Source organism: Diuraphis noxia, unplaced genomic scaffold (genome assembly GCF_037042655.1).
Source record: "Diuraphis noxia isolate RWA-SAM2 unplaced genomic scaffold, SU_Dnox_SAM2 contig0002, whole genome shotgun sequence".
In the NCBI taxonomy this organism is placed as follows: Eukaryota; Metazoa; Arthropoda; class Insecta; order Hemiptera; family Aphididae; genus Diuraphis; species Diuraphis noxia.
Window position 1 is genome coordinate 17,558,138 of NW_028301712.1, and position 16,282 is coordinate 17,574,419.

The following is a 16,282-nucleotide window of genomic DNA, read 5'->3' on the forward strand; positions in this document are numbered from 1 at the left end:
GGGCTATCGGGTCAATCTCAAATAATAATAATAATAACACTGTCCTTGACACCCCCGTCCGTACCCCGAGAGCCGAACAGTAAACACAGTAATATCGGTGCATTAATATATTGTAGACACGCATCTATAATAATAATAATAATCATATAAACATAACACATAATCGTCGTGGCCGCCGTCGCCGTCGTATTCGCCGCGACCATAATACCATAATATTATGGTCAGCCTACACGGTTCGCGCGGAAGGTCATGGTTTTTCGCGGCTGCGACGGTCGTTCGACGTCGGCGTACTGGCAGCACTGTGCCGATCGTCGGTGGGTCCGGCTGCCACCTCGTCGAGGTCGTCCACAGTTGTACTCCACACTCCACCGGCCCACTGCGCGGTACACACACTCAGAGTCAGAGCGTACGTCGTCGCCGCCACCGACTGCTGCGTCGTAGTGTCGTCCTCGTGACTTTTCCCCCGCGCGCGTTCTCGTTACGTCGCCGACACATATCGTCAGTACTCAGTTGCGGCGCAATTAGTGTGCACTCGTGACGTCCGCGTTTCGTAGCGTGTTTCTGTCTGGTGTGTGTGGTTTTACATCCGCGATTTAATATTGTTATTATAATGTGTACATGTATGCAGTTCAACATATTTTAAATACATACACCACGCATTATATATGTACGATGTCATTGTAACTTCTCCGTGTTTGAACAATTGAAACGATTTTTTTGTATTCTGAAAATAAATTTTTCTCTTTTTCATCGCAACTATTCGTTTTTTTTCTCCGTGTTTACGCTCCAGACTCGGGTTATAATACGTTAACCGGTTTCACGTGTGAGTTTTTATTTTTTTTCTAAATACAAGTCAACGTATTCCGTCCGTCGTTTTTAAAGAGGAAAGACGTTCGACTCGAGGGCCATGGATTACGGTTTAGAGCCGCAGCAGAGGGCCAGGTCCAACACTTGGCCCTTGCCCAGACCGGACGCCGAAGACGGCGGGCCCCAGATGCCCGAGGGCAGTCCCCCGCAGTTGTTGGACATTGTCACCGACGTGGGTGGAAACGGTGGCACTGCCGGCACCGTTGGCGGAGTGCCGTCGCCGGGGTCCGGGCTGCACCCGCCGCAACAGCAACAAGGCGCCGGCATGGTCGCCGGGCCGGTCAAGAAGACGTCCAGCCGGCGAAACGCCTGGGGTAACCAGTCGTACGCGGATCTCATCACTCAAGCCATCAGCTCGGTGCCGGAACAGCGACTCACTCTATCCCAGATCTACGAGTGGATGGTGCAGAACGTACCGTATTTCAAGGACAAGGGCGACAGCAACAGTTCGGCCGGATGGAAGGTAAGACTGATCCCTATATCCGTAGCATAAAGTAGTTAATGGTATCCATACTACAATACTAAAAACATCTACCACGGCTCGTTTTTCCCCTCTAGTTTCACCAAACCAGACCAGTCTGCGTAAATGATGCGTAATTTACCAAGTCCCTACTGAACGTCTCGGTTTTTCGTTATGACCCCTCGTTCTCATCCCCCACCGTGTCGAAAATCTTAAATATATTCGTTTTTAAAAAATCCGAACGTTTAGTGACAATACTTATTAATAATTCTGAGAATAATGGACTTTGGGTCAGTGTCCTGCGCTTATCGGGACGGAAGATCGTTGGGGGTATGACCACTATGCAGTGGTTTGCCGGGAAGGGGGGGAGCGCCGTCGCCGCGAACCGTATACCCCCGCACACCTGTGCTCCACCGCGTACACGTGAGCCCGTCTGGCGTCGGGTAGCTACTGAAATCGGATCGGACGGAATTCACTGAACGCATTATATTATTAGGTATTATTATTGTTATTATTTTAAAATATTAGGTATTCTATAGTGTAGTGCGGCGCACGCGGATAATTTTATTGTGACCTCCACCGCACCGTGCGTACCGCGGTAGAGGTCAACCGCCGACGAACTGCGTTTTTGGCGCGCGCGTAATCGACGTTAATTTATGCACCGAAAGCGTCGGCGGCGCACGTGGTGTGGTGGCCAACGGCGGATGGCGGAAGAAATTCGAGACGCAGCCGCTGGCCCGATGACGACGTGCGTGGAACTCGCGGTCGGCGGGAGAGTCAGTTCTCGGTTGGATTTGATGACTGCGCCCGCGGTTTTTGTGACGCAGTGTGGGTGGGTGAGGCGGCGTTGGTGTGGCCGTCGGAGAGACGGTAACATCTCTCCGGTGCAAAGAGTACGTGGACAACACGCTCGCTCGCAATATCCAACGTACACGCACGAGCAGTCTCACACCAACAACTGATAAGAGGTGACCAGTGATAGGTACGTGCGCGCGCGTGATGTGTAGGAACCTTAAATAACACACGAGAAAACGATCGTTGCTAATTAATAGTACTATAGAATTATACACGGAACGCGGTAACACCCACCTGCGCGGCTGTCGAGATAATCGTGTCGGAATATTATCCGATAACGCGGACCGTGGTGTTTCACAGGTGAAAGGGTCATCTCGGATAAGTATGCGATTGGATTTTATTTTTCCTCCCATTGCCCCGTCTCAATAATCCGTCGTCGTCTACGTTATTATTATTATTTTCCGCAAATACTTTATTACGTACATAGTCGTGATGATTATGATAATGAGTACGAGTTTTTCGTACGTCTTTTTTTCACTTGACTGCTGCGCAAAATAACAATATTATTATTATTATTACTACGCGCACACGTCCGAGTTTCCGCGAGCATCTCGTCGTATTTCCGTTTCGTGATGGTGTTGGTGTCGGTGGAGGTGTTACCAAGCACACGTCAAACCCCACTCCAAACGTTGTTGTGTCCCTCATTCGTTTTTAGCGTTACACGAGGAATACAATAATATTATTTTATTATTACGCCAATAATATTATTGATAGTACTGAACTATTAATTATCTTGATAACACGGATGACAAGAAGGTATTAAAAAAAAAATTAAAATTAAAAAAATAACATATAATATTTTATGTCCACTCTGTAATACGTTAAAAACACAATACAATTGATTAAGAATATAGTTATCAACTATTGTAATGTTTAATCGATCGTTCTTTATTTTTTATTTTTTGTACTTAAACATTATTTACATTCAGTGATCGGTTTTGAGGATTTATATAGTGCACTTTAAATATTATGCTTAAAGCACTCGTAAAGCGATAAAACCCACCCGGACTGATATCTTATCTCTTTGTGCTCACGAGCCATAAGCAGAAATGAATGTTGAAGACGACTTGAAACCGTCGGCACACCCAATAGGCGAGTGAATTTAAATTCGCTCTAGGAAATAATTTCAATTTATTCTTTTACATAATTATTCAAGGTCAGGGATTGTTATTTTATATTTTACAAATTGGGTACCTATATTAAAATTGAGAAAAATCGACACGTAAAATAACAGTTCAGATTGTTTTGAATGACTTAGTATTAGTTTGATTTTATTGTAGACCAAACAATATTAGTCAAATAAACTGTAATCACATTGATAATATACTCGCACATTATAATATTTATTTGCGATATTTGCTTTCTAGCTTTGAACTGATAATATGATATGAATTAAGATAACTTGTGCTATTTAAATTATTTTTCAAGTACTCATGCAAATTTGTATTACTCAAAAGTAAGAAGTCGTCACAGAGAAGGATACATAGAAACCTCGATAGAAACTATATTAGTGCATTGAAACCTATTTAAGCGTGGGTACACAGTCGTTTTAATTTCGATATGCTTATGAATTTACTTAAATTCCATCTTATTTTAAACATTTTTCAAATTCATTAAATCTAATATTTATTACAATTTAACACTAATTATTATATTTAAATCATATCTCTCTCTCTTTATTTTGTTGTGAGGCAATTAAGTCCTTAGTAATTTTAACACTTAAATGTTCATACTCAACTAGTCAATTAAACGTGTACCTAAACCTTGAGTATCTTTCATTTGAAGTTCGATCTTTTGATTTATTTTTATCATTATAATATTAATAATTGGGTATAATATTAATATATAATAAATAAATTATTTTTAACCATCTTACACAAGTTATATATTTTTAGTATAGACCTTATCCTATGTAGTTATATTATGTTCCTTATCAACTATAATCATACATACGGACTTGACACTATTTCTTAGAGTATAATATTATACCAAATAGGTTTTTATTTATTTGACGAGACGTATTAAATGCTATAGATGCAATAGTCTGCTATGAACGTCTGTATTGTTTCGACAGATAAATGCTTTGGGTATGTGAAAACAATTTCGTAACTGTCAACAAAATGTATAAAATCGTATTAAATTATCACATAATGTCGAATTTCTAATACCTAATTATATTATATTATTGTTTTGGCGTGTGCCCTCTGGTATAGCGCGCGACCCGTTTCAGCTGTTCATCCCGTGCTATATACGTTATCAGTCGTCAGCGTCAGTGATAAATTAATATTGGATTCATGATCGTTGAAATTAACCACTGAAATTGCCGATTGAATTGATCTAGAAAATATACCGATTAAATGAGTGAACTCGTTGAACGCCATATGACTTATGAATGATAATCGTGTATACTGTATAGGTTAGGTACATCTTGCATGTCTGTGACGGTTAAAGAATCCGGTTTTAAATGACGTTAATCTTAGAAACACTCTGGTTCTATAAATAAACATGTTCAAAGCCAACTTTCCCCACTCCGTTACATGCTTAGGTGTTTTCTTTTCAATAATTAATAACTGCCAGTTTTCTTATTTAAAAATTAGTAGCGGTAAGTGTGCGATATTAACCAGGTAAACGTGGACGCTTCTAGTTTGTATGTTTGATTTACAGGGAATTTTTATTTATATTATTATTAGTACCTATAGGTAATCCTATCGTTGGTTGTCAAATAGTATAATTTTTAGACGGTTAAACACAAAAATGTTTTATTTTACCATAGTTATTAATAAAAAAAAAAACGCCCACGCAACCCCTAATCTCTGTCGGTGGTACTCTATTAAGTATACTAATATTAGGTACTATTATGTATGCACCGTTATATAAATTCTACGGTGTCACTTGTTTTCGGCACTTTAGTCTTTCGCTTCATGAAATTAATTCCATACCGTTGTCGGCCACTAATCACAGTAATAATATTATAATAAGTAATAACTTTGCAGTCTAGAAAATACGCGGTCCAAATATCCACTAGTAGTTAGTAGGAAGTTAAGTTGGGTTATTAAAAATAATATAATTAATAGGCATATGCTATCTGAATGTTTAAGCAAGGTAGTTCTAATGTGTTACTACCATTTTGAAATTAATGTGTATGATAAAAAGAAACCACAGTCGCGTTGTCGTTCGCGAGTGCATATTATAATTTATAATATCAGTGTAATGGCTAAACAAGACTTGATCAACCTTATTTATTGTACTGCTATTTTCCCGACGAAGAAGCGTCAAGGTGCGATGCACATCGTCACTTTTGTAGACAGTATTCTCCTTCAAGAATTTACGGTTTGATGCGTTACCGCGACCTATACTCAGAAAATTAGAAATTAAAATTGTATCTATAAATATTATAGTTTTATATTACTGGGGTTGGAACCTTTTGTAAACTAACGCGTAACGCTGTGTTGAGGACGTTTCTTATTAATATAGGAAAATTTTTAAGTAAGGAACTATTATAACATAATATTAGTATCAATTGTCAACTGTTATTGTGTGTTGTCATCAGTTAATAATTAATAAGGCGGAATTAATACCTATATATTATGAATCTTTGTGAAAAGTAACTGAAATGCTTAAGGTACGAGATTCGATAGGTAGCATCTTGGAACGTTGCCTGTATTCTGACAAACATCAAAATTATGTTTGTCTCTTATAGTTGCACTTATAGGATACGGGCACGTGCTCCGAACGTGTGCAAAAAATTACCTCTATAGTTCTTTAATATATTGCATAACATATAATATGGTATATAATAACAATTAATACAAAATATTTATTTGTTTTTATTAATTTATTCGTGTGCATAAGTACTTTCTACCTATTGTATACTATATTTATGTGCATACATATAACAATTAGTATTAATTATTTCAAAAAGTTAAATATGATTCCGAATCATGGCATAATATTCAATTATAAAATTACAATATCATGTTAAAGGTAGTATACTAATAGTTTGAAATATTATAATTTATAATATGTAGGTATTCAAGAGTTAAGAATATAAGAGGATTGAGGGATATGTTATGTAATATTATTCGGCTTTATTTTTTTTATTGGTCAAAAATCAAGATGGGCCATACCCCCTCCCCCACAGGGTTACTATTGGGCAAAAAAAAAATAACAATGAACGTATCCCTCCCCTGTACGCGAAATGGAGACACCTTGAAACCAGTTTTAACCCACTGCGCATTACTTGTTAATATGCCTATGTTTTTTTTTCATTCAATCAGGAAAATAAAATAAATGCGAATCAACCTTTATTAAAAATACATTTAACATGATTAATTATGACTTAAATTATTTATGATATTAATGTTTACAATATTTGCAATATGGCTAATATAAATCAACATTAAAATATTAAATATTTATGTATTATAAATTTAAAATGTAAACTTTTTAATGCATCAAACATAATTAGGTAGGTACAATATGATCGTAATATCGTTGCATTAGTATGTTGTATCTATATTTTATATTAATTATGAATACTATTGACATATTTACTGTTGATTATACAGTTACATAACTAAAGTATTAAAATTATGTTACAAATTTTGAAATTTAAATCTAATTTACACCAAAGCTAAAATTGTATAATACTTTCTATTTTACCATTAACGTTTTAAACGATTACACTTTTTAATTACAAATTAACATAGTAAGTACCTACTTAAATACATATTTCGTATTAATAAATACACATAAACGATTTTACTTTTTGTTTAAATATTTATATTTATATATTTTTTTTTACTTAAAATTATAAATTTAAAACTATCAGTTGCCATTAAAAAATAATATTAACGATATAAAAATGTTCAAAAAGAAAATCTCGGTTATCTGTATATTATTTAATTAAATAATGAGTGTTCACTCTTAAAATATTACCCTGCGTCTTTATCGAATACCTGTATTTATGTAAAACAACAAATATACTTACTCATTATATTTCTTGTGATACATTTATAAGTACATTTAAGATTAATGTGACGTTAACCATTCATATCCGTACGCTCATACTTTTGAATTCATAATCAGGAGTAGCGAATAAGTTCTATTGGTGTAAGAAGACTAAAATTATAAATTAACCTAGGTCCAGAAAAAAAAATCTTTATAATTTTGTTTTTGAAATATGAAGATGATAAAGTTATACGAATTGTTAACGGTTCAGTTTTCCAAGATTAGAACCGCAATCCGCCAGTTACCGATCGTTGTCTTAAATCTTTACAAATTATAATAAAATTGCTCTTCAGATATTGAAATTAATAAATTAAGATAAGGTTTTTTATCATTTTAGAAATCTTAAATTAAAATAATATGGTTTTTGGCAAACTGACAATGTTTTGAAATACTCTAGTTCTGTGAAATTTTTGTACTCCACGTACACAGTTCATTCTTTTAAATGAGCAGTTCCAAAGATTTTTAAATCTCTGCGTACAAATGATAAAAACTACAACAATGTAGTAAAATTCTTGATGATGGTTGCATATTACGTAATCATTGCTTATATTGAATCGAACTATAGTAGTATTATAGTATATAGTAGTTGGAATAGGTTGGTCAAAATTGGCACGTGTGCTCTCGTGCGTTTCGCGGGCTTTTATGAGTGATTCATGTTCATATTCATAAATCGTAGAATGAAACTATTTCTCTCTATCTCTTTTTCTACTCCTCCCTCTTATCTATTCGGTCTGTCTTTTTCTCAAGTATCAAAATTAACACGTGGGTCCATTAGAAGCGCTAAATATGGTCTGTAGAAACTAGACTTGCCTTAACCCATAAAATATTTCTAGTCGTCCAAGAAGAGAGATCTGAAGCTTTACAACAGTCTTCGGTTTTCTGTCACTTATCAACCGAAGTGAATATAAGCCACGTGTATTATATTCCATGTCCTCTCCAAAGCGTAGCTTGCCGATCTCTCGAACCAATCGAGCGAAATTTATCGAGTTTCCGATGATGCCACGTAAATTGTATTCGCTACGACGGCATGAATATACCTGCATTACAACTCAAAAATGTTTTATACTTATTATTACATATAATAATATTTATATTTTTTATCTGGCTCGAAAAAAAAATGATAAAAAATATAATTCTTCTAAGCTCGAAATTCGGTCGACGGTTATGCAATATAAAATGATATATTATGTAACACAACCACTCTGGCTCCACTCGGTACACCGTCCACCCGTCCTTTTGATTCATAGAATTTCCCCGTCACAGCACCCTAAAACACTGTATTATAAAGCTATATCATCCCAATTCTGGGCGGTTGTGCGTATTCTGTTGTAGTGTGCGGGGGCGTGAGTGGTGGAAAAATAACTACCGGTCTTGGCGCCATTCGCATAGGAATCGATAAGGGATCGCCGTCTACGCGCGCCATGTAGGCCACGGCCCACACTGAAAGAACCCTGTGAAATGTACTCGATACTTCGCGAAAACCCTCTGGTTCAAAGATCTTTGTATTCAGGATTTAATTAGAAGAAACAGGCGAGGCACACTTGTTTCTTTGAACTTAAACAATGGGTTATTTAGCCATCGGATAACTATCAAATTCAATAGAAATAATGATTGAATATCGGCTTAATATGTTTGCCGTAATAAATTAATTATAGGTATATCGTTTAACTCCAAAATATCGAAAACCTCGTGATGGTGATATGCCAAACACGGTGGTGGGGGATGATGTAGTAGTATATATATCTTATTAAACTTTCCGAGTACTTTTCTACTACAATCTAATATGTATTTTACATAAACGTGCATTTATAAAAATACGTAATGGTATACATATTTTTTAAATCTCACGTTTTTAATTTTCAACCATTGTCTATAGATAATAATATAAACTTTTTTAATAGTATTAAATAAATAAAATGTTGATTTTTGAAAAATGTATTTTCATATATCATGTACTATTAAATGTACCTACATTATTAATAAATTGAAAAATTAATAGTTTTTTTAAATTGTACAAGTTGTTATTTTTTATTGGTAGACTTAATTTTGGTTTGATTTTAGAACTTGGGTAATAATAAAAATTAAAACTTAATAAAAACACCCAATTGATGTATTTATGTGTCGTCCGAGTTGGGTTTTTTATTGCAAACGATATATTTATATTAAATTAAACATGACAGTACTCAGTTCCTTGTATGTTCTTTATACTACTTATTTCATATTTGTAAGCAATTATTAAACGTTATCGATGTTGACCTTAATTATTGATCATGAATGCAACTTACTGATGTTTTAGACCATTTGTTACATTCTTATTTCACAATTTGGGCTTATACGAGACAACTATAACTAATAATACTGAGACGCCGCAAACGTGTGTGCAAACTGACTATATTTATAATAAATTCTAAAATTTCAAGGTTGCGACGATCATCAATTGTGTAGCGTTTAAATTATATATTTTTCATACATGATAGTATATTATATTCAATATTGTATGGAGGATCGTACTATTCTCTCAGTCGTACTATCATGATTCTCCGACACGCCTAAACGAACAGGGCTTTAATAATCCTAGTAAATGTATACGTATAATGTATATAATATTATGTACGCGTAATATTATGATGTTATAATATTATGTTCGTCGAATAGAATTATTATATTTTATATAGCCTTCATCAGGTTTTTTTTTTACTATTGGCGTTATAATTGGAAACGTGTACCGTATTGAAGTAAAAATATGACATTAATTGTGTGTTGAATATCAATTTATAAATTATTGAAAATATCGTCAAAAACCTTAATATTATTCCTTGTTATTTATTATTCCTATATTATGACGTTATATCGAATATAATATTGTCTTTCATCTTTTTTTAACATGAATTTAATTAACACGACTAATTGTTTTTTCTCTGATAATAATAATTTAATTATTACTTAATTATGGTTATCTTATGAACTTAAAATCGTTTTTAATACGTGTCAAACATTTAACACATATTTTGTCCTTAAATATCTATAGGTAATTAAGGGTTTTACTGGACTCATTTTACACCAATAACTATTTTAGTTATTATTATTTTTTTCTGTATTATATCAGTGTTATGATATTATTACGATGTTGATAAATCTATAATTTAATTTAATTTTTTTTTTTAATTTTCGAAAATTACACGTCAAAGTTCAATACTATTATTTTTGTGTAGATTTTTTATATTATCATGACGTAGGTGTATAAACAACATTATTTTACTCACTATGGATCTTAAAAACTTCTAAGATTTGGCTTTAGTGTTACGTATATGGAGTATTCCCATCCGTAGTATGATGTCAGTAAAATCTCAAAGGTTGCGAAATGCGTTCACCTTTGTTTGATTTTTAGTAAAGCAAAATCGTTTGGGAATAATTCTGAATTCAACTACTTTAGCAATATTACTTATGTTACATATACTTCAAAGCATATGAAATCGCATTTTGTTCTTTGGTTTACGAATTCGGTCGCATAATATACATTTTTTCTCTGTAATGTGTAATATGTATAACTCGTATGATAAATATTTATTTAAATGTGACCTAAATTTCGAAAATTTAAAATGTAAAAAAAATAAATATTAATTGCGCATTGTTGTACTATATGGTTTTAATATATATAAGTTAGGTACTTACCTTTAAACAAAATAAATGTTATCAGCTACAACTTTTTTTTTTTATTTGAATTAAGCCTCGGCATCAGCTACTACTTATGACTCATTCAAACAATAAAATATATACATGTATATATTCAACTATTTTTACTACACAGGCGAGACAAATAATTTTTTTTTTTTTTCCTTAGAAGGTATAGGCTCATTCTTTTCATTTGGTAAAGTAACATTATTACAGCACGAACGTTATTGCATTTCACGCGGACTTATTATTATAAATTAATATTATGGTTGATAACAGATAGTATACATAATATTATTATAAAAAGATTCGACAAGAAACTGTTTTTGATGCTTTCGTATGCTGTATTGCATTCATTGTGTGTATGAACTTCTCAAAATGTTAAAATCATAAATTAAAGAGTTGTTGCGCATAAAAACGACAATTGTGTATAAATATGCATATTATGTGTAAATGATTTATTATAAATTACCAGTTAGTTATTACTTGAAACAGGGTTCAATGGTAGTATGTTTTTTTACCGAAATCATTTTTTTTGTACTTTTATGCTTCTACAATTCTACATGGATTTGTTTAACAATTATATTAGCTATAATTTTGTTTATCATTTCCTTCATTAGTTCTATACGTATTTTATTTTGTAGACAATTGCTTATTATTAAGATTTAAACTGCTGTCGCTCCAAAAATTGTATCATTTCAATATTTCATATACTAATATAATGTTTGCTGTACGAAAAGTTTGAACGTGTTTTTAGTATTAAGGCATTCAGTAATACATAATATATTATAATGAAGATTGAAGACATCCCGAATAATAATTAATGTGTTGGTACTTGTTTTATTCTTTTCTCAAATATACAGCAACATCAATATTGTTGAAAGTGTGTATAGTGACGTTCACAAAAGCACATTATGCTTTTACATAATTATCATTAAATTATAATTTAATTGACCGTGGAACGTTCTTATTATCCGTCGGCGGTCATAATTTAGAGAAGATAGTACGTATTCCTGTGTACAAGCCAATATTTTTAATACCCAATCCAACAGGCCGACTTTAATTGACTTATTCCGTTTTTTTTTTTGTGTGAGTTATGTATTAATAGTTTCCTTGGTATATATATATATAATATATTGTATATTGTATTTTTATACATTCGGGGAGATTAGTGACAACATTTCTGCCTGTGTGATTTTTTAAACGATTTATTCACGCTATGGACTCCGTTTAAATATAACTTTTTTCACATGCAATAATAACTTAACGAATTTTTCACGATATTTAAAAAAAATCTTATGCGAAGGGCAATAAAAAAAAGTATATAGTTATATATAGTAACTTTGAACGTGACGTTACCAATGTGCGTGTAATTTTTAGCAACACATTTTTATCAATACATTTTGAAAAAGGCAATTGGACTGATCGGTCTAAGATACTTTTGAACCTCTCTCCTACAAATGTAGAACATAAAAAAACTGTTTAGCGCGGGATTACTCGGGGTTTAGTGATCATTAAATTCCGAAATGATATACAATATAGTTGAGAACATATTGTATTTGTGGGAAATATATTTGATATCATTTGTACGAAAAAAGTTCTCATTTTTTAAAAATTCATTATTTTTATATTTTTTTTTAACTTGAATAACTTTTTTTGTTGTGGCGATATCGAAAAAATAAAACCGATATTTAACATCCAAAGTTCTCCTTTTTATTATGTGGTGAAAATTTTGTTTCTTATTTATGACCGTATCCTTCTCGGTTCTTTCCCGCTCAAAAAAGTTATTACTATGTTTTACTTTTGAAACACGAAGACAACAGGGTGTAGTGTCCTCTTAAAAATAAATTCGAGTTCCTTCGTATTCGCGCGTGGCAAAGGCGGGTTTATCTAGCGACAGTGTTTCTTTAATGACTTTGTGTCGTGGGTTTCCAAAATTAATTATTTTTACCCCCATTTTATGTTGTATGACGAAGCCAACAATTTTCAATAACGAAAATTAATTACCGCCAACGTCACTGAATTAACATTGACGAGGTTCGTTATCATTTATTCGCCGCCATTATGTAGGGAGGCACTCGCCAATGGTGTAATAATTTTTAAACGTTCTCATACGGCGTGAATCTTATTCCATCATTTCCATCTACATGCCATACATATATATTCTACTTGCATCCATAATAATAGATCATATTACATGCGTTTTATAAGAGGTGGCTGAAGTAGTAATAATAATAGTTACTTGTTACTATTTACTATTAGTAGGTAGTAAAATAGTACTGACGATGACGTACTGTAGTGTACTACCTATTTAATAATAGTAGTAGTAACTGAATATTTCTGTGTTCATTAAATACCTGTTTTAAATACGTGTTTAAAAATCGTTTATAATTTATGCACTTCATTTTCCCGCTTCTCAAGGACGCCATCGTGTTGAAATATTTTTAAATCAAATTTCCAAAACATGTGTCATCTACGTCCTTCGGAAAAAAAAATCATACGTATTGTGATTCTTCGTTGTAGGCTTTATTGCTGCACATAGTGCGTATAATACCTATAATATAAATAATTACAATAAAACATAATATACAGTTATGTCCAGGTCATTGATAATAATAATATATATCGGGTTAGATACCTAGTTAGAATTTTATTTGGATTTAATACAACCATTCTTTGCAGGCTTGATAATTATAATAATTATAACAATTTATACGCACTTCTACACTAGGTATAGGGGTAGATTCACGCTTAGATCTTAAATATTAAAGAATGGATAATTTATGCTCATCATACAGGAAAGAACATGAAAATATTTTGAGGTTACAGAGATCTTAACACAAATATATATATAATTACTGTACATAATTTATGATAAGACCTCTGCCAGAATGAGAGGTATAATGATAAAAATCAGTCTTTCTCTCTTCCCTATTCCGGCACACTTCTCTCTATTTTATTAATATAGCCATGGCCATATAACAAATAAAATTGTTGTGAATAATCGGTGGAAAATATACATTTCATATTCATTTATCAATGTATTCAATTAATACCTATCATATGCGGATAAATCCGTATCGAACAATTCTTACCAAACATTCGTTGCGATTTAAAATAGTCTTCGCACTCTAATTCGAAAAATTCAGGCTATATTGGTACGTTTGTAATGTGGCACAAAGGGTTTTTTCTATAAAATTTGTTTGCTAATTATATTTAAAAGTCCACTTATTTAAATTAATATATATATAAATGATTGTAACATAATACAATAATTTTATTATTTTAATCGTATTGCGAACTCTGTAGGTAGTCCAAGTATTATCTCGGAAGTACTCGGACGGGTCACCGAGGTGAGATATCAGATATGACGTGTTGCCCTGTTGCCATCGTCGTGACCTCTTAACATAGTAACGTCATTTCATTTTATTTCCGATTGCCTACGTCTTCTGTTATTATTAGTAATTTACGTGCTGAACTATTGGAGATGGAAGAAGTTGTTCAGCGATGTAATATATGTATTATTATAATAAACTTAGTATAGGCGGACGTCCAGAATGCCCACGTGGATATGCGAGTGCGGAGTGGTGTAATTAAGCGGTTGTTGAGTTGTCATCTCCTTGACCAAATTGCACGACCGACTGCGTCGTCTCGAGACCGGCTAGATACAAACGGCGTATAATATATTAATATTTGAATTGATACGCACACACACGTCATATACACATATATACCATATCTAATTAACGTGTTTTTATATTATATTTTGCACCATACTATTTTGATCTGCAATATTCACTCGACAAACATCTTTATGCGGTGTGTATTTCCTAAATATTTTTACAACGCTCAATTCAATAGTTTCCGTACTGCGAATCTTATATAATATATTTTTAGGGTGGGGGTATTACAGTTGATGTTATTTACAGAAATGATTCGTGTATCCTAAAAAATTAAGCCTATTGGCTAGTGCGTAGAAATAGATGGAATACTAATGCGAGGTCACTCAAAACCAATAAACTACTTCATTGCTACTAATATACAGTAAAACTTCTTTACAAAATAATGTAATTAAGTTATTGCAGAATAATAACGGCCGTTTTAGGGAGGTGATTTACACGTAAATTGTCAATCATAATAGTATGATATACCAATATAATATTGTCACCTAACGATGTATTTTTTGCTTAAACTGCGTTGAAAAAAGGTATGTACCTACCGATATTACAATCGGTCGTTTATAAACTGTATGGGTATTCAAAGGAGAGATAGTGTATATAGGTACCTAACCTTCAGCGCATTTCCTATATTTGGTATATTAGTTAGGTAGGTATTTGAATAACGAGCGACGGCGAAAACGGTAACTGGTGGTTTTTTTTCTACTTATATACCTATAATGACAGTTTTTTTTCTCGTAAATATATAGTGACAACTCCGTATAATTCGTTCGTTCTGTTTAACCGCCTCCTCCCCATCACATGCTCTGCGCATGCGGAATAGCGCTGTTCCGTCGACGAGTGGTGCGTAAATCCCGTAACGCATACACGCACACCCACACAGGTTTATTTTGAAGTGTATTGTTGTAGTGGTAGTCTAGGTTCTCGGTGGCGGCCCGGAGGAGCAACAGGTGTTGTCGCGTCAACGGGACGAGTATTATACTGTGGCGCCCTCGTTGTTTCGGGCCGGCCGGTATGGGTTTGGCGGTTTTCAGGGGTTCTCAGACGCTACGGGGTCGGAAGAGGAGCTGCGAATGACCTCGAGGGTCGGACCAGCGAATTGCGTCGCACTTTCACACGCCGTCGCCGCCACATTCCTCTGGCACCATCAGCGTCTTGGCTTCCGGCCCCGAGCCCAATAAGCTTTGAACGGAGGCGGCGGACCGGACAGCGAGCGGTGGGACGTCCAAGGCTCGTCGTTCTGAGATCCGCGCGCATGGTGATTTCGGTTTTTATTTAAATTCTTACAGGCAAGCGCCAAATTATTTATTACCTACTGTATTTATATATTTATATATTTATATACATATACCTATGCGGCCATACAGGGTATCCAGTTTAAAGAGTCAACCAAACATTTAAACATTTTAAACCGAATAATGACAATTTTGTTTTGTCTTAATTTTTTGATAAACATACATTATCGTTTTTGGTTAATCTTTACTTGTCATTCTGTATAATACACATGTTTCATGACTGTGACAATGTTTTTGAAACCGTTCATTGTTTCTACAACGTATTACAATGTGTTCTATTCCGTTTTGAGGAAAAAAAGCAAATACTCCAAATATTATTTTAACGTTTTGGAAGATTAATCTCTAGAATTATATAGTTAGGTCGATATATACGTCTGTACAAGTCAGTCAAAAATCTTGACTCATCACCTACTTAATTCAACCGTGTCTTTGGGTAAACAATAAAA

At 33.7% G+C, this 16,282-nt stretch overlaps 1 protein-coding gene across 1 annotated transcript in view; it reads left to right on the plus strand.

Annotated features, from left to right (window-relative positions):
* The first annotated feature begins 351 nt into the window (after nt 1–351).
* The window catches only part of foxo (forkhead box, sub-group O), a 38,567-nt gene continuing 22,636 nt past the window's right edge, over nt 352–16,282 (plus strand). The window contains exon 1 of the mRNA XM_015513244.2: nt 352–1,330. Coding sequence (XP_015368730.1) covers nt 908–1,330 — 423 coding nt within the window. The 5' untranslated portion in view covers nt 352–907. The remainder of the gene's footprint in view (nt 1,331–16,282) is intronic.